Source organism: Anopheles moucheti, chromosome 2 (genome assembly GCF_943734755.1).
Source record: "Anopheles moucheti chromosome 2, idAnoMoucSN_F20_07, whole genome shotgun sequence".
In the NCBI taxonomy this organism is placed as follows: Eukaryota; Metazoa; Arthropoda; class Insecta; order Diptera; family Culicidae; genus Anopheles; species Anopheles moucheti.
In genome coordinates, this window is record NC_069140.1 from 93,144,886 (window position 1) to 93,164,417 (window position 19,532).

General features: G+C 40.9%; 4 protein-coding genes across 4 annotated transcripts in view; all 4 read right to left on the reverse strand.

The window, feature by feature from the left end:
- Window positions 1-2,654: 2,654 nt before the first annotated feature.
- On the reverse strand, window positions 2,655-3,326 carry LOC128298876 (uncharacterized). The gene is made up of 3 exons (XM_053034679.1): window positions 3,255-3,326; window positions 3,050-3,196; window positions 2,655-2,993 (listed from the first exon to the last, which is right to left on the reverse strand). Exons 1-3 carry the CDS (start codon window positions 3,324-3,326, stop codon window positions 2,655-2,657), a joined length of 558 nt encoding a protein of 185 aa, XP_052890639.1.
- Window positions 3,327-6,028: 2,702 nt separating this feature from the next.
- Window positions 6,029-6,633, reverse strand: LOC128298789 (uncharacterized). The gene is made up of 2 exons (XM_053034574.1): window positions 6,430-6,633; window positions 6,029-6,349 (listed from the first exon to the last, which is right to left on the reverse strand). The coding sequence occupies exons 1-2, from the start codon at window positions 6,631-6,633 to the stop codon at window positions 6,029-6,031; spliced, it is 525 nt and encodes a 174-aa protein (XP_052890534.1).
- Window positions 6,634-7,173: 540 nt separating this feature from the next.
- On the reverse strand, window positions 7,174-7,715 carry LOC128300261 (uncharacterized). The gene is made up of 2 exons (XM_053036267.1): window positions 7,388-7,715; window positions 7,174-7,304 (listed from the first exon to the last, which is right to left on the reverse strand). Exons 1-2 carry the CDS (start codon window positions 7,713-7,715, stop codon window positions 7,174-7,176), a joined length of 459 nt encoding a protein of 152 aa, XP_052892227.1.
- Window positions 7,716-8,447: 732 nt separating this feature from the next.
- LOC128296739 (centrosomal protein of 135 kDa) overlaps window positions 8,448-19,532 on the reverse strand; it is a 30,477-nt gene continuing 19,392 nt past the window's right edge. The window contains exons 7-10 of the mRNA XM_053032221.1: window positions 10,647-10,772; window positions 10,187-10,340; window positions 9,889-9,995; window positions 8,448-9,227 (exon numbers count right to left, since the gene is read on the reverse strand). Of these exons, the coding sequence (XP_052888181.1) occupies window positions 8,576-9,227; window positions 9,889-9,995; window positions 10,187-10,340; window positions 10,647-10,772 (1,039 nt within the window). The 3' untranslated portion in view covers window positions 8,448-8,575. The remainder of the gene's footprint in view (window positions 9,228-9,888; window positions 9,996-10,186; window positions 10,341-10,646; window positions 10,773-19,532) is intronic.

Sequence of the window (19,532 nt, forward strand, 5' to 3'; positions counted from 1 at the left end):
ACCGTGGCAATGTGCCTGCCCGTTGTCCGCTCAAGCCGGAACGGTACATCTTCAAAAACGTCACGTTGAATCGTATAAAGCTACCAGCCTTCCTGCCGGAAACTAGCTTCGGTTTTACGGTACATTGCCTCAGAGGTCCGAAACATGAACCAGTGTTTCGTTCATACTGGTACGGACGATTAAAGAAGGTAAGAGCATAGTTGTATGCTCAGGTTCAGGATCAGATTTAGCTTCAGGAGTATATGGTATACAATGGTCAACAGTAATTAATAAATCACACTGGATCGGCACATATAGATACTAAAAAAAAGATACAGCCCATAACAGGATATACAGTATTTGCTATTCTTGTAACCCATTGAATGACACACTACTCGTGTGGTAGATTATTTTCATGTAACGGGGTTGGCCCCCGCGGTGCATTGGTAGCGGTGCCGGTTCAAAATCCCACCCGAACCAATCCTCCGTACGCAGGACTTGACTATCCAGCTTAGTTTAGTCTCTCTAGACCTCTCGAGCTTGTTGTGCCAATAAAGAAGAGGATACTCTGTAACGATGTACAATAATTATAACTTTAATACAAAATGATGTTGGATGTTGTAGATGATTCTACTACAGACAACTGGTTGAACCGCTCGTTGTGGTAGACAAACCTTACTTTATAGTTTCTGCTGCCTGGTCCGAAAGCATAAATTTAATCAGAAGAGTCATACGGTCCAACTCTGAGACGAATCCGTAAGATTTCGAATACCTCTCCAATAATTCGCTCCTGATCTCCGTGATCACAGTCGTCAGAGGGGTTGTTCCTTAAAGATATAGGGAAATTTTTACGTTATTTGATTTTTTTTAGTTTTATCTCCATCACCTTTTTTTTCTTTTAATATATTTGCTATGTAAGTTAGGTTTAAATACACAATAAAACTATACTTGGGATTGAATTGAAGAATGACCAGGATTTATATCTAATTAATTTAATGCTATGGATAAATAATCGGCATAGCTTCAAGACTTAAATAAAAACACTCTTTAAATATAAAAAAATTGTCTTACTTATTCATGGTTCAACTGCTTTAATTTAAACATCATGCTACCTCGAGATCATTTGGGACAATTATATAGCGTTTTAGAATAATTTCGATCAATCATTTGCAGTTTAATGCTACTGAATTGTTAACCCAGAAAATGGTTAAATAACAGAAACGATGCATCACTTCTAGACATCTCCTGCAGGAATACCCTAATTGCAGTACATGAATTAACGCTCGGTGCTATTACTTAATAATTAAGTCTGCCTTAAACACTCTATTATTATAATGTTTTTTTTTTGTTAACTAGAAAGCTACTACATTTAAATTTAATGCATCTTTTAGTCACTTGAACATGGTTAATACATTGTGATCTACATGGTTTTATAACTCACTTCGCAACGAACTATTCCACCCAATTTTTCAGTTCAATCAGTTTTAACCGACAAATTTCGATGCGTACGTTAATGAAATGGAAGATTGCTATATTCTTTCTGCTCTGCACAATCCTGGCCGTATCGTCAAACCGTTCGTTCAAAGTGATACCGATCATAACGGAGGTAAAGGTTGAGGATAACTTGAACTACCTGAACTCTTCCACCAGCATAATCACCACACCAACGGAGAGTAAGGTTGATTTGGCAATTACGACTAAGCAACCATTTGCAAATCTGTGGGTACGTGAAACGCATAACAATGCTTCTCCCGAATCGTAACTTAAAAATGCTTCTCTTTACTATTACCAGATGAATATCGTTGTATGGGTTGATGTTGCTGCCGGAGCAATAAAAGCTCCGATGCAAAATCAAACCATCGATTTTTGTCGGTTCCTGCAAAATCCGTCCGTACACCGGTTGGGGCAGATAATATACCGCGAGGTGAAGCGCACCGGAAGCATACCGACCAAGTGTCCGATCGCTGCGCGCCTTTACAAGTATAGCGGCGTTTCAACGGGTGCAATTCGTTTACCATTGTATTTCCCCCCAGTTAATTACGTTATGCACATTTATGTGGGTTTCAAAAACGACATAATCTACCATTCTCGTTGGTATGGTACGTTAAAAAAAATTCAATGTACGTCCAATACACGCTGCTAGGGGCTGGGGCCCTTTTTTCTGAGTTTTTGGAGTTGACTAGTCGTTGTTATTTGTAATAAAGTAGCAGCAAGAGGGGTTACAATTTGAATCCGAGCTTCATTTAGTTTAGTAGCAGTAGCACAAAACAGCACCCTATAACACAAACATATTTTTAAACATAACTTCAATATATCCTTATTCTATATGAAGCATCACGAAAATCTGTTTCATGTAAGAACATTAATTGCAAAACAAATTTAGAATAAAAATAAAAATTACAAGAGGATTGTCTCCGATTTCTCGGTTCATCAAATGTTAAATTAAGGATGAATTATTTACGAAGTAAAATATAATCCCATAATATATTCTGAATGTAACAATGAAAATAGTATTACAGTATTACTAGAAATTCGTGATGGTGCCACACACTAGATCACTAGACCTGCGATACAAAACGATGTTACTCCTCGTCCAAAGTGTCGTGTTACTCACCAATCGTCTAATAATAATGCAGCCATTTCAACCCGGTTTGTTCATAATGCATGCCACACAATTAAGAAGACACTCTTTTTAGGTCTCCGTACCAATAACCATTAAAGACGAGTTCGTTCGTTGGTGGACCACGGTGAAAATTAAGATCAAACCGGAAGCTGCTCTCCGGCAGAAAGCCGGGCAAATTTAAACGTTCAAAGCTTGTGTTGAAAGTATATGTTCCGTTCAGTATTGGGCATCGCTTCGGCAGAGTTCCTGGTTGGTTTAAATGCTCGTAAATCATTTTCAGTAAACGATCGGTTGAAGGTTGCCGTAGATATGTGCAGAAATTAATCGTCCGATTGTAGAACGCTTTGTCGTATCTGCCAGCCAGATTGCGAATATAGTAGATGGTAGAAACCTGCGTAAAATAGACAGAATTAGTAAACGAACTAGTAATTTAACAAAAAAACGTACCATTGCATTGGAAAATGTTTGCAAAAGTTCAACGCGAAATTCTGCCATGCTACTCGTCATCGATGGGCCATAGCGTCGGATATTCGCAGAAGCATTGGCATACTTGTGATTGTTGACTATTTCTACCCTCCTCACTTGTACAGTAAGCTGTAAATGAGAGCAAAAATCAATAAAACACATTATTCCAGCCGAAACGGATCCAAACCTTAGAGTCAGTGTATGCAGCCAACAGTAGGCAACAGAACAGAAACAATGGGATCCTTTTTCCGCTCGTCATTATTGTAATTCACGTAGAGTGTAGTGCGTAGTATCTTGTAAAGTACTACCCATAAAATCTCAATATTCCATTATTTAACGTCTATCTATGCGTTCCGATACGAACCAAAGATATTATGTCTGGTTGTACTTCCATCAGGTGAAAGGATAATTAGTTTTATCATCCTATTACTAAGATTATCCGTAGGTTAGGTTAATAGGTTAATTAAATTTCGATAAACACCACATTAAAATACTATTTACCCTTCAAAACTCTTGTGCAATTTTCGATCAAATCAGAATGCGTTTGTACTATTAACCGAAACCATATATCGAACGCCGTATAACTCAGGATGTTCAAGTGGATTTTCACTATAGGAGTTTACTGTCTCACCTTCGTCACCCTAACAAACGGTGCGCGATCATCATTACAAGTAATTGTACTACAGTTCATACTCGCACAAAATACTATAAAGGAATTTGCTCCATCTTTTTTTTCAGCTTATGCCAGTACTGAGTAAGGCACAGGTTGAAGGTAGCAGATATGTAAACGCCAGCGTAGCCATCTTCCGGCATGGGTCGTTTAATAATTTTACCATGGAACTCGTGTTTGATGTGCTGCTTCCACTTGTGAATATTAAGGTAAATGCAAAGAATAAGCAAAGTAAATGTTCGTGTAACTGTGTAACTCTCGGATTTTCGCAGATGAACATCGGTTACTTTGTCCGTATAGGCTACAAGGAAAATTGGATCTACAATAAAACGGTCGATTTTTGCACCCTTCTGGAGCGACCGAGCATCGATCGGTTCGGGTCGTTTGTGATTGCTGATTTGAAGCATCGTGGCTACGTGCCTAACGAATGTCCGGTAATGCCCCAGTTAGTAGTTTTCAAAAATGTTTCTTTAAATCGTGTAAAGCTACCAGCCTTCCTGCCGGAAACTAGCTTCGGTTTTACGGTGATCTGCTTCAAATACCCCAAGTATGAGCACGTGTTCCGCTCGTACTGGTATGGCCGAATGAAACGGATCATGGCATAGATATATTTTTAGCTTCGTTGTTCGATGCTGAATGCATTATGCGGAAATGTTATTTAGAATTGCGTCATACATAAAAGAATTTAAATAAAAGTAAAAGGCAGCTATACTCGCTTGAGCTGTTAGTCCTTATAAAGATCAATGTCCTACCTAGAACGTTTCGAAATTATCGACCGCTTACAACTGTCAAAACGAGCATACGGCGTTAACGAACCTATGACTGCGATTGCAATTAAATTCAACTTAAATTACAATGATTTTGACTAGTACCTATCGACGTATGTCTATCCAGGACCACTCTCTATCATGTTCGATTGTTCCCCTTTTGCTAATTTTTAAATCGAGTGATAAGGCCCGTCTGTTTAACCAACCACTTTCAACATACATACAATTTCAAATACAAACAAAGCTTCAAGCTGTGACACCAAAGGTCGTGGATCGTTAATAAACCGGGCAAAGCCAATTACGCGGTGTTTGTAAATCTCTTAATACATATTTAAATTGCTCTCTAATTTAGTAAAAAGTTTTATCCATTTTTTTTTACATATCATTTAAACAGTCATTACAAAACAATTGAAACGTGATTAAAATCACAGTCTCGTTCTTGAAGATGATGCTGATATGATGTCCTTTTTAATAATAATGTTTTCTCAATAAATATGCATTGTTTCGATGTTTAATGTTTCAATTGGTGAAGTTTGTTAGCTATGGTACGTACGTTCATTGCAATTGCTTGTGTGATGCTGCTCCAGGGATCAGTTCCACAGTTAATAGAAAGAAAGGTACAAAACGTTACATTTCATTTTGTTAATTGTTATAACTATTTCAACAACTTCCACACATCGGCAAGCTCATTCCCGTACTGTCCGCAATGGAACTGACCGGAAGTAAATATTGCAATTTTACCGGCACACTTCGTACAACGCGCAACAGTTCCTCGATGGACTGGCATCTGGACGTGCTCCAACGTGTCGTGGACGCTAAGGTGCGATAGCATGTTTAGTTGGGTCGACAGTGTAGTGTTTAAAATTCCCGGTATTATCGCTTCAGATGAATACTGGGTACTTTATCCGTACGAAAACGACGCAAAGTTGGATTTACAACAAGACGTTCGATTTCTGTCAGTTTCTCGTGCGGCCTTCGCTCGATCGCTTGATGAACCTTATACGCGATGATCTGCGGCACCACGGACCAATGCCAGCCCGCTGCCCTGTAGAGAAGGGACTTATAAGCTTTCACAACTCTTCGCTAAGCTACATGAGGTTGCCATCGTTTCTGCCTCCCTCAAGGTTCGGTGTGGTGCTGGAAATATTCACGGGCAGGCGGATGGAGTCTGTGATGCGAGGAGTTTTGTTAGGTAAACTGACAGTAGTGCCTTAGTTGAACGTGAATTGGCACCAAACCAAGGTTTCTACTTTATATATGCTAATCCTACATTGAATATGATACGAGGAAATACAGTAAAATATTTTTTTTGGGAAATTTAAATGTTGCAAACCTATATTATGCCCTAAAACAAAGGTCTTCGTTTTCATCTCTAACGAATGTGATAAAAATCCTCATACCCAATGTTACATCAATTCCATTCAAATCGTAATAACCTGTCCATCATTAGAATCAATAGCTTGATCGCTTTGCATTATCGACGTATTCTATCACACGATTGCGTGATACTTAACAAACTTAACATTACGTTGCCGTTACAAACCAACGATTCATTTTGATCTCCTTTCCGCGATGATACACACCAACCTCGATCAGAAACTCGCCGGATGGCACCACACTCATCATCAAATGGCGATCATCGATTTCAAAATTCCGCACCTCGTAGTGTCCCGTCTTTATTGGGCAACGTGTGGTCAGGTTGGAATGTTTCACCAGCTCCGAGGCAATGTAGCGATCCAGCAGATTACGCGACCTCCGAAGCTCCTTCCCGCACAGCTGCTGTCTTCCCGTGTACATCATCTGATGGTATTTTCCAGCCACTCGCTTACACAGCCGTACATCGTACTGGAATTTAAAAACAGGCACATGAACAGGCTGACCGTTAAGAAAGGAAGTTTGGCGAAACCCCCAAAATACTACCTTACCTCAACGTTTTTGTCAAGCTCTTGCTTCAGATCCAAATCAAAATCGATTGCCGTAGTTTGGTCTAGCCGACGGACACGCAAATCCACATCTAGATATTTTGGATCCCAATCGTCCGTGTAGTTGGTAATGCGCACGGATGCCTCAAGTGGTCGAACACAAACAGTGCCCGAAACAATCACCGTTATCCACACAGTCCAAAACATGATTACACTCTTCTGAGTAAAGTTTCAAATTTACCTCTAATATATACAACACGTGCATAGCACGCACTGTTGCTAACGAGAATCTTGTTAAGAGTATCAACATAATGTAGTACATTAAATTTTCGACAAGGCTCATTTAGTAAATGCGGCATCATTCCGTTAGTACGACTGATGACTTTGTAACGAACATTTGTAACGATCAAAACATTCGTGCATTCAATATGCATTTTATACACTTGGCAAGGTTTGCACATTCTGATGAATATAAATGTATCATCAAGCATAACATTATTCACTGAAAAACAACGAATTATTAATAACAGTATGTACAAAAAATTTAAATGAACCATTAGACTAATCTATCTGGATGTCATAATAAACGTCATTTAAGTAGAAAACAAAACAATAAAAAAATATTATAATGCATAATAATGTCAATTTTAAAATGCTACTACGTATCGAATTTAGCCTAACTGTAGGACAATCTTATAGAATAAAATATGTAGAAAAAATAACAATATTTGCCACAATTTTGCTTCGTTATGCAGGTTTGCTGCTTTGCCCTGGCATCTTTACTTGAAATCGCAGATGATAATTGTGAGTGGTTGTTGATTGTCCAATTCTAACGTCGTTGGATGTTTGCATCAGTTCGTTCGTCCTGTTAGAAGCGACTGTATTTTTATATGATCCTTAAAAAAATATTTTTAAAATAAAATTAAGTAATATATACATAAAACAGTCGCAGCATAATTACCTCCGCCATGTGACGTTGTGTGAAGCAGAATTTTTGCCCAACTGTCCACCGTTGTTTCGGCACCGGTCGTTGCGGTTACGGGTGTGTTACAATCGATGGCATCGGGTTTCGTACCGAAACTTGCACCAGCCGAAGGTTCATCAATTATCATTACCGGTCCACTCGTACCTTCATCAACGTTTCGGACAATGGCCAAAGGATGGTTGGTTGGGTGCATACGACTGCTTCTACACTTCCCGGCATGGGCGGCCGCTTCGCACGTTCGCAGCACCAAACGGTCGCCGGCTTCCGTTTTATAGATGACTACCGTTGACCCGGTCCCATCCATTTGTCCCTTAACGATGCCGGATGCACCGGCCGTCCTATCAACGCCACCGTCTTCCGGCTTCATCAGTTGGTAAAAACAGGCGAAAAGTCGGAAATAATATTATAGACGATATATATATGTCGATAGTAATTAATGGAAAACGATTAGCAGCAGCAAATGGGTCACATTTCTCTTGCCCTACCTCTTGTGCCCTTTGCCAACTACACACTCAAGAGTTTAAACAAATTCCGTTAAAGCCTTAAAATTGGCAAGCGACTTTTTGCCTAGTTTTGTTTCTTTTCTTCACCATTTAGCAATGCTTTCAGGAACTATCGTTACCTGATCGATTATTTCGTACGACAAAGAAGTATACGCTTCCGATGCAACGGAATGTTCGTCGAGTGAGGCAGACGTGATTGAACTTTCTTCACTGTAGTCTTGACTCTGGACAGTGTCTAGAGCTTTTAATCCAGATTCTGGAGCATCCTTTGGAGCAAACCGTTCATATTTCGTAATTTTCCAACCAATGGGAGCTATCATTTTCGGCTCTGGAATAAATAATGTCATAAGTGGGGAAAGTACCCAGACACTTTTTTATTTCCAGCCCAATTACCAGCCTTTTGAACGCCTTTTTCCCGGGTATTCGAACGTTCGTGTTTATTCACCGGCGTTTGCGTTGCCATCGTTTGAACTACCTTCACATTATGATTTTCTTTCGAACTTTTCACTGCAACCAACTCATGTTTCGAATGCTTTGCTCCTGCTTTATTCGCTGCTTCCAGGTACCGCCTAATTCTAGCCGTGAGTTCGTAAGGTCGTACGGTTATTTAAAAGGGATGTACACAAAAGCTTATACTAATGATTGATCTGTTTTAACGCGGTTACATCGTTGAATACCTGTTGCAATCGTCATCATCATCTTCAATGTCTTCGCGCTCCGTTGACTCCCCATCGCGCGAACGGATCTGTGCAAACCTTTCATCGGTGATGCGGCGTCTCAGCTCCTGCACCTGCACACTGTACTCGCTGGCTAACGCTTCACTGCGGCGTGCCGTTTCCTGCTCTTCACTCAACCGTCTCCGCAACGAGTCCACCTCCGTGCGCAGTTTTTCCGCCTCCTGTTGTTGATTTGCTAGCGCAATACGGTGCTGCTCCACTTCGGTCCGGCTAGCGGTCAACAGTTCCTGCAGCCCGTCCACCGCCGCCCGATCACCGGTGCGGGTAAGCGTTAGTTCCTTCTGCAGGGTACCCTTTTCACGTGCAAGCTGCTCCCGAATGTTAGAATGCTCTTCCAGCTCAGCCTGAAGCTTGTCCTTCTGCAGGTCGAGCTTATTGCACAATTCCTTGGTGGCTTCTAAATCCATCGCCAGTGAATTGTTTTCTTGCCGTAGCCCGTCCAGCTCCGACCGAGCAGCGGCCAGGTTTGCCGACAGCTCGTTTATCTGATGCTCGCACTCGCGAATATTTTGCTCCCGCTCGTTCATCAGCTCCACCATCGTTGCAAGGCGCTCTTCCGCTTCCTGCAGCAGTTTTCTTTGGAAATGTACGGTGAACACAAAATGAAATAGGGGATTGAGACGCTACGGGGAAAATAAATACCCAATAAAGGGTTCCAATTTGTGGCTAACCAAAACAAAACACAGACAACTCAGCACGATTTTCTACACCACTGCGGTACTATGGTAAAAATCTAATTATCTTCGATACATGCGTCTATACCTACGGCAACCGCCCGACACCATACAAACCAATCCATGTGCATCCACCAGGATTCACCGTTACGGGGCAGCCAAAATAATGAAGGTTGAAAGTTAATTCTAGTTATTTTCCAATTTACGACACTCTTGTGAATTTTTCCCGTTTTTTCTCTTTGTTCTTCATGGTTCATCTATATCCTAGTTTTTTATAGCCCGACAAAGAAAACTATCCGTCTAGTGATATGTTTTTTTTTATCTCAACAGACCCCGAATAAATAACTTCTACTGGTGCATGAAAACTGCAATAGAGCGAAAATTGCCACTGTAATTCATACACACTGCAATGTGATAGTATACTATAGCTTATTGTTATTATAATTTACGGATACTTAATAGAAGTTTTACATAACTACTAAAATATGTGCTGTCGGAATGATGAGTGAAGCAATGTTTTCAATACGATAAAACCTACTGAACATTTGATATCTTGTACATACCTTGCCTCACTGGTTTCTGCTTCGAGCGTATGATTGCTTGTCTCCAGGACGTTGACTCCTTCCGAAAGGGATCTATACCGATCGAGCATCTGCTCTCTTTCACGTTCCTGAAAAAAAAAATGTTGATACAACATTACTTTCACAAAGACAGCAAAGAGATATGAACATAAATGGTTTAAATTTTTTAGAACCACCCATAGCATGTGATATAATTTTTTTTTAAATTCATGTTAAACTTTCCCTTAAAAGTGAAACACTCATAATTTTTCGCACATAAGGAATGGTAGAATTTAATTACCTTCTCTAATAGCAATTCCTCGGCCCGCTGCATCTCCTGTACATATTCACGTAATTGCGTTTTCATCCGTTCTACTTCCTGCTGGGCATCCTTAAGTTGTCGCTTCGTTAGCGTCAGTTCGGCAAGGGCGTCCGTCAGCTCGTTCGACAGGCGACTGATATGGGGAAAGGAAACAACCCACCCCACATCGGTGGAATATGAAATCAAACCGACGAAGAACTTGGCATTAGTTTGTGGTAGAGAAGTGAAGCACGCGAGGGTATGAAACTTCATAGTGACATTGATAGATAGAGGGGATATGATAGATTCTCTCATTGTGAAAATTCACAAAAGAGTTTAAAATAGAGTTCAGAGTTTTGTTAAAAGGATACGAATTAATCAAAATTGAAAAAAGAAAAGCTCTATGCGGAGAAAACTGTGAAAATTTAATTGAAGCATTTGCTTTAGCGAAGACACTCACCCATTCTCTGTCGAAGCGTTATCGTTTTTGCGCTTCAGTGCCGCCATCTGTTTTTTAAGCGTGTCCGTTTCAGTGGAAACGCTTCGTAGAGTGCTTTCCTTATGTATGTTTTCCGTGCTAACGTTGCTGTGAAGTAGAAAATGAAAACGTTAAAGATTTAAAAATCTATAAGTTTTGAAGCTAACGTTACTAGCAAATGAAAAAAATAATAAAAATATACGATAAGAGATAGTTTATATAAATAATTAAAAATAAAGTATCCAGTAATGGTATATGGTATATAGTTTCAAATATGATAAGTTTTGTATTGCTTTTTTTAAAAACACTATGTATTAAATAAAAAAAATTAGAGCTTGGTTGAACACGCATAAATACTATGTATACAGAAAGAAAATTGAATAATAATCATTTCATTTTCCACCACTAAAGGCTCTCTCAACATGCTCCATTCTCTGCAAACTCATTGTAACAGTAAAACATTCTAGATCGTGATGAAGCAAAAACCGAACTGAAAAATTCCATTTTACTTTTACTCTCAATTCTGTCTGTTGGCTTTCATTCAATTGCTTTTTATAGCTTTTCGTTTCGGCTCATGTTGGATGTTGGAGCAGTATTTTGTTTTGTATTTTTCTGGCTGTCTGACTGTCTAGACAACTCTTGAGGACAGGAGAATCTTTCATCCTTTCAACACCTCGTTTATGCTCATTTCATGCTTTTTTCCTAGCAACAGTCTTGAGATTTTTCAGTTTTTGTATCACTCACTCTCACTCTGCTCTGTTTTACTCCCACCTTCTCTTTTGATCGTCTGCTTGCTTTTGCACCGTCTTTCACAATATGCCGCGCTCGCAGAGTTGGAATAACTCCGAGAGCTAAACAACGATGACGTTTACAACCACCAAACCAGTGACCAGCGTGGATCGTGATCATCGTTTCCAGCACTAAGCCCGATCGATCTCAGTCTCGCTGCGTCTTGCGTCCGTTACGATCGCGTTTCGTCTTGCTCGGAGTGTTCGTAGTTCAGTGGTATAGAATCGTACATTACAAGCGTGTCTCGCCTACATTAGAATTAACAAACAACATGCCGAGCAGCCAAACGATCCAAAAACTCATAAGCAACCAAAAAGGATTTGGTTTAACACTTCTGTAACAAAGAACGCATTAAGAGCGCATTCTATCCCAACGCCTAACACCGTGCGAGATCATGAAGTTATCCTTAAACAGGTTTTCAACACCCACAGCTGAATGGTAGATGGAACACGACTCAGCGTCATCGTAGTGGTGACGATTCCTTAAAATTCGAACTAAAGGAATCATCGTATGCGGCATTCAACATAAACCTAACTGGCTGTCGATCACATATTCTGGAAGGTTTTCTATGTACAAGTGTGTGTGTGTGTGTGTTTTTGTGTGTGTAAATTCCATGTACCATGTTCCAACCACGGCTACCTGTGCGTCGATCCTAACTGTCCACGGAAAGCAGAAGGCACAAACGTGCGCGGTGGTGGTAAAGATTCCGTTTCATTCAACTTTATGTGCGTGATCAACGGTGCTTGTGCTGAGTGTTGCTGTGATCGCGCTGAGTGAGAGCTTTAAACGCAATTCATAGCGTTTGTTGGAAAGCATAGCCATACCGTGATAGTAAGATTTGGAATGTTTAAATCCATCTACAATTATGTCAAAGAAAGTGTTTTGAAAATATACCTAACATCGTAAAGAAGCAAAGAATAGCTGCCCACATCCAGCCAACGCAGCACAGTAGAGTCGGTGGTTCTTTTAAATGCTTAATGTGTTACAATAAATACGTAAGTTTACATACAGTTACCTGTTCTGACTAAGAATTTCATTTATCACTCTGTACGGGGTTCGTCGCTTAACCCTGGGCATTTAAGTCTTTTGATTAACACGCTAGAAAGCAACCGTTCGATGCATAGAACGTAATAAATGAGTTTTAAACGAAGCATTGCAATGGCAACTAAAAACCTGACGCGTTATTCTTGTTGTCCCACCATTCTAACAAACCTCCGGAAACGAACCACGGCTTGCACAAACAAAGCAACGGTTCAAAGACCCAAAGAAGGGACTCATCAAACAGACATCGAGACACCGTAGACGGCGATAAATAATAACCCCTGTTTCAACACCCATGGTGGTTCTACCCATAGTGTGCTTTTCCCGTACCGCCAGTAAACCCCCGTTGAGCGTGAGTGGCAGAATGGACGACTGCAATGTTCCACTTGGCACTTTAAATTTGTTCCTAATGGAGAGGAATTTCCAGTGAGCAAAACCGGACAGCCGGCCTGTTTGGATTGCCCATGACAGTAACACCAGATGGAATTGATTAGCATACATTATCGCCTCTCCTGTCCAGTGTACAACATTTCTTTCGCAACTCAATCAATGGCGAAGTTTTTTTTCTCTCTCTCTTTGTGGAACACAATTTATATTTTTTTAAAAAGGTGACAAATTGTTGTTATTAAGAGCAAACAGGACCAAACATCTTCTATTTGTACTAGATTCTCTCTCAGATTCAAATGAAGAAATCTGTCCGAATAAAAAATGATAGTGATTAGACCGGCTTTAATTGCTGCCGATAGCCATAGATGAAAATAAAAGGATCCACACACTGCTCACGTCACTTTCCAAATCGAAATCGATATTTGCGAAAAACGAGAACCCGTCAAGCAAAGTACACAACACACGCCAAACGTAATTACTTTCATCTGTTCATCGATTCCGTGTATTTCGTGTTCAAAACCGATTAACCTCCATACGTTCTGCTCGAATTACAGCCCGAAACGATACATGCAATCGATGCACATTCGAAACCGAAACTTGCAAAATTGTTAATACCGTTGTTGCAGCAGCGCCTGTTTTCACTCATCCCCTCACACCCATCATCAGACACACACGTGCCACGTTCAAGAAGCCGGCACTGGGATTGCTCTTAACGAGCGAACCATATTTACCGCGGGGTTTCGAGATTTTAAATGAAGAAAAGCAGTCAGACCATTGCAAAGCGCCACAGTGTGCGGTATGGATGCATTGGGAAAGCAACCCCTGCCAGGCCGGTATGTTCGACATGTGCGCGCTATTGCAAACATCTCCGCGCAAGCAATGCAACATTTGTTAATGAGATACACACAGCGGCTGAACGAAACAAACAAAATTGCAGCAGCCCCTTAGCCCCCACCCCCAAAAAGCTGGCGGATGCTTAGCCGCAAACAAGACCGATCTTAGAAATTGTTCATTACGAAGAGAATGAGCCCGGGGGCGTGCCAGGCAGCGAAACGAGAGAGCATGGGTGTAAAACGAATTTAATTTCTATTTCACTTAGCATCATCATCCAACAACACCACGGGCAACTGTTGCTAATGAAGCGCGCGCGTTTCGTTTCATTTCAATTTTCCTTTCGATGCGGATGGTTAATAAGTCAAACAAAAAGCCGGCTGCAATGTAATTGCATAGCCGTCGAGTTGTATGGTCTATTAAATCTACAAAATGTTAAAGAACAAAGACTGTTACAAAAATCTTAAATGAAAATTATTTGTGGTGTTGTACACCTCAGATAAGATACGTAACAGTATCGAATAAGTTGTATTTATATCCAGTCATCGCATGAGATCATAATACAACGATGATGATCGACCGTGAACCTTCATCCATGCCCTTGTGAACAAAACTTTCTCACTGATTTCACCTCATCAAGCGATATTTGCCATAGTTCACATCCTTGTGCCTTGAACTGTGGCCAATTCAAAGTTAAAATCGTCTTACTAACCTTCGCGTTTTATTACGCATACATCCTTGAGAAATCTTTGTTAAAGCACATTCGGCGCAAAGATAAAATAAGAACAAAAACGCATAAAAACATCCGCTTCTAGTTTCCCTAACATGCTATCAACCTTCACAAATAAACATTTTACTTTACCGGCATTGATCGGAATTTAAATTTCCATTAACCGTGGCCGGTACCAGGAGGGACAACTACGAACGAAACCTCCGCTATATCACGTCTACCCGGATTTGCGTAATTTAGTCCAAATTTCGTGCGTCAAATAACCTTGTTACAAGCAAACGACCATGAAAAAGCACTTGGCTCATTGGATTTGTCACCAGAAATTCACGTGTATCTACTACCAATCGCACTACACTTAACAACTGAACTAATAAAGCTAAGTAAACACTCTATGAAAGTGATTTTCTGTTCCACTACATTCAATAGTCAACAAAAAGCACGTAGCTTCCCACACAATGGAAGCCTTAAATGTCACCCTCGTGTTGTATGCTGGTACAGGGCATGCATGCATAATTATCATGCAACAGAAGCAACACATTCATTGTCATTGCCTCTCGCAGTGCAACGTATAAATAGAAAGGTCACCGAAAGACTTACTGCATTATCGCTATTATAATGTATGCGTGGATTAACTAAAAAAAATGGACAAATGGAGATAAAGAAATAAGAAATAATGAATGAAACTCATTTCACTGGAGTTCAACGTTAAATAAGTCTTCAGGAAATAGGCATCGATATCATGGCCAGGTATAGACCAGTTAACTGGAACCTTATTAAGTTTAATTTAGATACTTAGGTCTACATAAAAGAAGAGTATTAAAGTTCATCCAAAAAACTTAATTTGATCATATCTCAAAGACTGACTTTCTCACATAGGTGAGAGTATCAATAACATTATTCTGGTATCACTTCCTATGATCTCTTGGCTTGATGAGCTGTGGTCAGCTTAGACTACAAGACCATATCCTTCATCAAGCCGGGAACTTCTGGATGACATTTTATGACTATATCCCAAATCTTCCTAAGCTGACTGTCAAACATCTTCTTGGGTAGCAGGGTCTACGTAAGTACTCGTTTCTTACTTACGTTGTTGCCAATATACTGCAGATCTTGATTAAATCTTTCGTATTACTACTACGTCCAGATATTTCTTCAATCTTTGGAGACGTTCAAGGCACATCAGAAATTCCTTCAGATGTGAACGCATACGTTACACTGCCACCACCACGAACATTGCCTCTCTTACACACCACAAAACATTGTCACATCTGTCTATTAATAACAACAGTTTAATGGCTTTTTGTCATTATTTATCCCTCACTTGCAGCTATAATCGAGGCGATCGATAAAAATTAAATATCCTCTATTACAGCCAACCTCCATTACAATTACCGAAACGGATGTACGATGCATGCAACGAAAATGTATCTTCCGTTGTTGTTGTTTTTTTTCCTTTGGCCACCATCAACGAATTTGAACAATTTCCGACCAGCCAAGGCTACATCACAAACGCTTCTTCTTGGCACACGCTTTTCAGCAAAGTTTCCCCGTTTTAATTTTTTGTTCGATTTCGTAACGGCATGGGTCGGGAGGGCATGGCCGGCGAGCAACCAAATTGACTGACGGCGAAAATCGTTTTCGGAATCGGAGCCGATGATGTACGACGGAACCGACCGGATCGGCCGGTGTTCCGGGCGTTTGCATTCGCCTGTCTGATCCGTATTACACGTCATCTTCCCAATGCCTTCCCAATATTCTCTCCTCTGGTCTCGCAGCAAGTGAGAAGAAAAAGGAAAATGATCGCTCAGTTTGAACCGCAAAAGCGAGACGCTTCGTTCATCACCATCCAAAAGATGCAACCATCTTTCATTGACGGATACGCTTTTATGCAATGCAATCGGGGTGCAAAAATGGAACCACACCGAAGAGGCAACATTGCCAAACAAGAGGCTGCGCTGAAGCGAAGGAAAAAAGCTCAATAAGCTGCACAACTGATTCGAAGATGGATTAAAAGCGTGTGAGAGGTGAGTGAGAGTGAGTGAAAACTGGAATGGCAATAGATCAACGCAGTTCGGAAGGAATGTGCTCGATCGCCGTGCCGGTGGAAAGAAATACAAACCACCAAGCGTCCCCAACGCCAGGCCAGTACAAATCTCTTTAAACCCACACTTTCAAACAATCCATGGGATCGGCTCACATGAAAAAGGAAGACACTTTTCCGTCGGTTCGTCAACATTATTTCCCTCTGGTAACTGTCTGTCTGGCGGCTCAAACGATCGAGTTATGAATTCGTTTTCAACGAGAACCGGTTTTCGATTACATTAGTAACCTCTTCCTGCTCTCTTTAACCCGTTTGCATCTAGCGAGGAACATCGACAATAGAGCAGTCTAATGTTTATCGATACAATCGCAGCCAAAGAATGGACATGAATGGCAAAAAGTAGTTCTGTTAACATATAGTTACATTAATGTAATTTTCGCTGAAGTGATCATCTTACGTCTTATTAATGATCTTTACGAAACACAGCAAAGAATCCAATTACCGTTCGGTTGGAAAACGATTTCCAACCAGCGTGCATGCCACATTATCATAAAGGTTCGTCGCTTGGTCGTGATTGAAGTCTTTCGAATTTTGAAATTATTTGCTCTATCTTTCCGATGCAAATCATCGCCTTTAGCCAATTGAAGCGTACACATGCCCAGGATTTGCTTTTATCGCACTGTGTCTCCCCGGCTTCTGTATCATTTCTGTTTCTGAAGCCTTCCTTGTTGTTGGTTTAACCTTCCCACTCACGCTCACAATTTTCTCGCCATGTGTTTGCGATTGCGTAACTGCACAAACCGGCCAATGTGTGTACTAGGTCGATTGGAATATGCAACCGAAACGAAACTTGTTTTATCCCCCCAAACTGCAAGTTGTGGGTCGCTTTTCCCACTGCAGTGACATTTCGCCGTCGAGAGCGATGCTTTCTTCCGTGCCGTCGTCGATTCACTTTGCCTGTACAGAAAGGGTTTTACAACGTTGCTGTATTCTCTTTAAAATTTAACCTATTAAAAGCCCTTTTTTAGGAGGCCTGACGTAACTTTCTAACATTATATTACCGTTTCTGCCCAATGGTGGTACGCTCAAACGACACATATTGCAAATTCCATCCACTCCCATTTTCGTCCGTCAGGCGCGTTGGCGAATATGACGATGAAAGTCCATACCGTATGTAGCCGAACCGTACGTAGCCCAATCGCACTCCCGGGAAATGGACGATGTGCGCTACCTGGTTCGCTTTTATGGATCCCCCCCTGGTGGAGGAAACTAGGTGAGCAACATCCACAGCTGTGGAAAACAGGTACGAGTTACCCGGTGCGGATTATCATTGCATCCGTGGTAAATTATCGATTACTGAGGGGGTGGGTTTAGCTGGAAATTAAATAATCACACACAGCACTTGATTGCTCGTAGCCCACAGGTGGAAAACGGGTATAAAATCAAATATTCAACTGTGCCTTTTTTCCCCAGTTTGGTCCAATTTTTTAATCTTGTCCAGGTGTTTACGTTTTCATATTTATAACCTAACGCGAGCTTTCACACAAACTGCTTTTTTCCGCAGTGACTTTTTTGTCCAGTTTGACCTCTCTTTACCTCTACCAGCGAACATTTACATGAATGTGTATCAAACAGGAAAACATTGCTTCGAATTATAATTAAATGCTTAAAAGCACGGATATTCCTCTCCGTCTCAGCGACATGGGAAAACAAGAACAAAAAAAACTCGCAAAGAATAGTTCCTTCCGGCTAGTCATCATCTGCAAATCATGGCCAGCGGTACCTTCACTGTGTCTCATTTATCTTTACTAATTCTTTCCCCGCCTATATACACCGCCAAACCCCGATCCCACTAACCGGGTCATATTGCAAATTCAAACGAGACGCGAAACACGACTAAACGAACGAAACGACTTCCCATCCGTCACTCGCGTGACGTGCCCATTGTCAAGCCCATTGTTTGCGCTGCAAGGCAAAACCCCGGCATCTGTCGCCCTTAAAATGTCACAGGTTACAGGCCTTACAGACACAGCAAGCAAAACAAAAGGAAAAGTGTTTTTCACCTCCAGCGACCGCGAAACGATTACCTCATGCAGTCGACAATTTGACATTCGCTCCGACAGCGTGTGTTTGTATGGATGTTTGTGTATATATAAATCAAACAAACCTACAAAACACACCCCTCAGTCTCCCACACACATCCCAAAGGATGGGATGTTGCAGTCTATTGCGCTCGAAAAAAACAATCCATTGAAAAACGAAACGATTCACACATTCAAACGAGCACACAGTCGCAATGGGGGGATGGAAATCGATTCATCCGGAACGATCCATAAAACACACACACACACAGTGCCGCCCATTAAAAAGAGAATTCTAACGTGACATTGATTATTGTTTAGTAACTACAACTGACACCATAATACATTACGGTGAAAGTAGATAATGCCGATATAAATTTCACTTTTGCCTTAATTATGTTCGATTTAAAGCAAACACTTGCGTAACAAAAAGGCCGACCAAACGTTGCAGCTCATAACAAAACGAACAGAAACAAATCGGTGCAAAATCCGCAAACCAGAAAAACCATCAACCAGCCTCATCAGCTGACCACCGGATCTAATATCTCGCTGGTTGGATGGATCTTAAAATAGCATCGCATGTCCACGCTCGTGTAAATAATTTGCGGTTTTAATAATCGTTTTAATCGTGGCCACGGAGCGCGGAATATTAACGCTTGCCAGCACGACAGAGCAAGCTCTGATGGTAGCCAGTGATTGATGTGGTTTTGTTCGAATGGGATCGAAATTGCTTCCTGAGATAACTGCGATAACTGCGACCCGATCAGAATACATCCACTCAAGGTTGGCAATTAGTCTAAAAATCAAAAAAAAAAATTAAAAACTGGGAAATATCTCAATCAAGCGTCACAATTTCCCACACAAATGTTGATTAATTAACGTTTGCTTTCGACATCCACAACTTGTGGCACGACCATCAACACAATAAATCCCATTCCAAGCAATCGTGAAATAACATTTCGCACAGG

Bases quoted from the DNA above. Each gene is read 5' to 3' on its own strand.
- LOC128300261 (XM_053036267.1), bottom strand. From the start codon at position 7,715: ATGGATGGGACCGGGTCAACGGTAGTCATCTATAAAACGGAAGCCGGC. The intron at 7,305-7,387 runs GTAATTATGCTG...ATAAAAATACAG, and splicing joins CACAACGTCACATGGCGGAG to TCGCTTCTAACAGGACGAAC.
- LOC128298789 (XM_053034574.1), bottom strand. From the start codon at position 6,633: ATGTTTTGGACTGTGTGGATAACGGTGATTGTTTCGGGCACTGTTTGT. The intron at 6,350-6,429 runs GTAAGGTAGTAT...TTTAAATTCCAG, and splicing joins AGCTTGACAAAAACGTTGAG to TACGATGTACGGCTGTGTAA.
- LOC128298876 (XM_053034679.1), bottom strand. From the start codon at position 3,326: ATGACGAGCGGAAAAAGGATCCCATTGTTTCTGTTCTGTTGCCTACTG. The intron at 3,197-3,254 runs GTTTGGATCCGT...TCTCATTTACAG, and splicing joins CTGCATACACTGACTCTAAG to CTTACTGTACAAGTGAGGAG. The intron at 2,994-3,049 runs GTACGTTTTTTT...TATTTTACGCAG, and splicing joins AAACATTTTCCAATGCAATG to GTTTCTACCATCTACTATAT.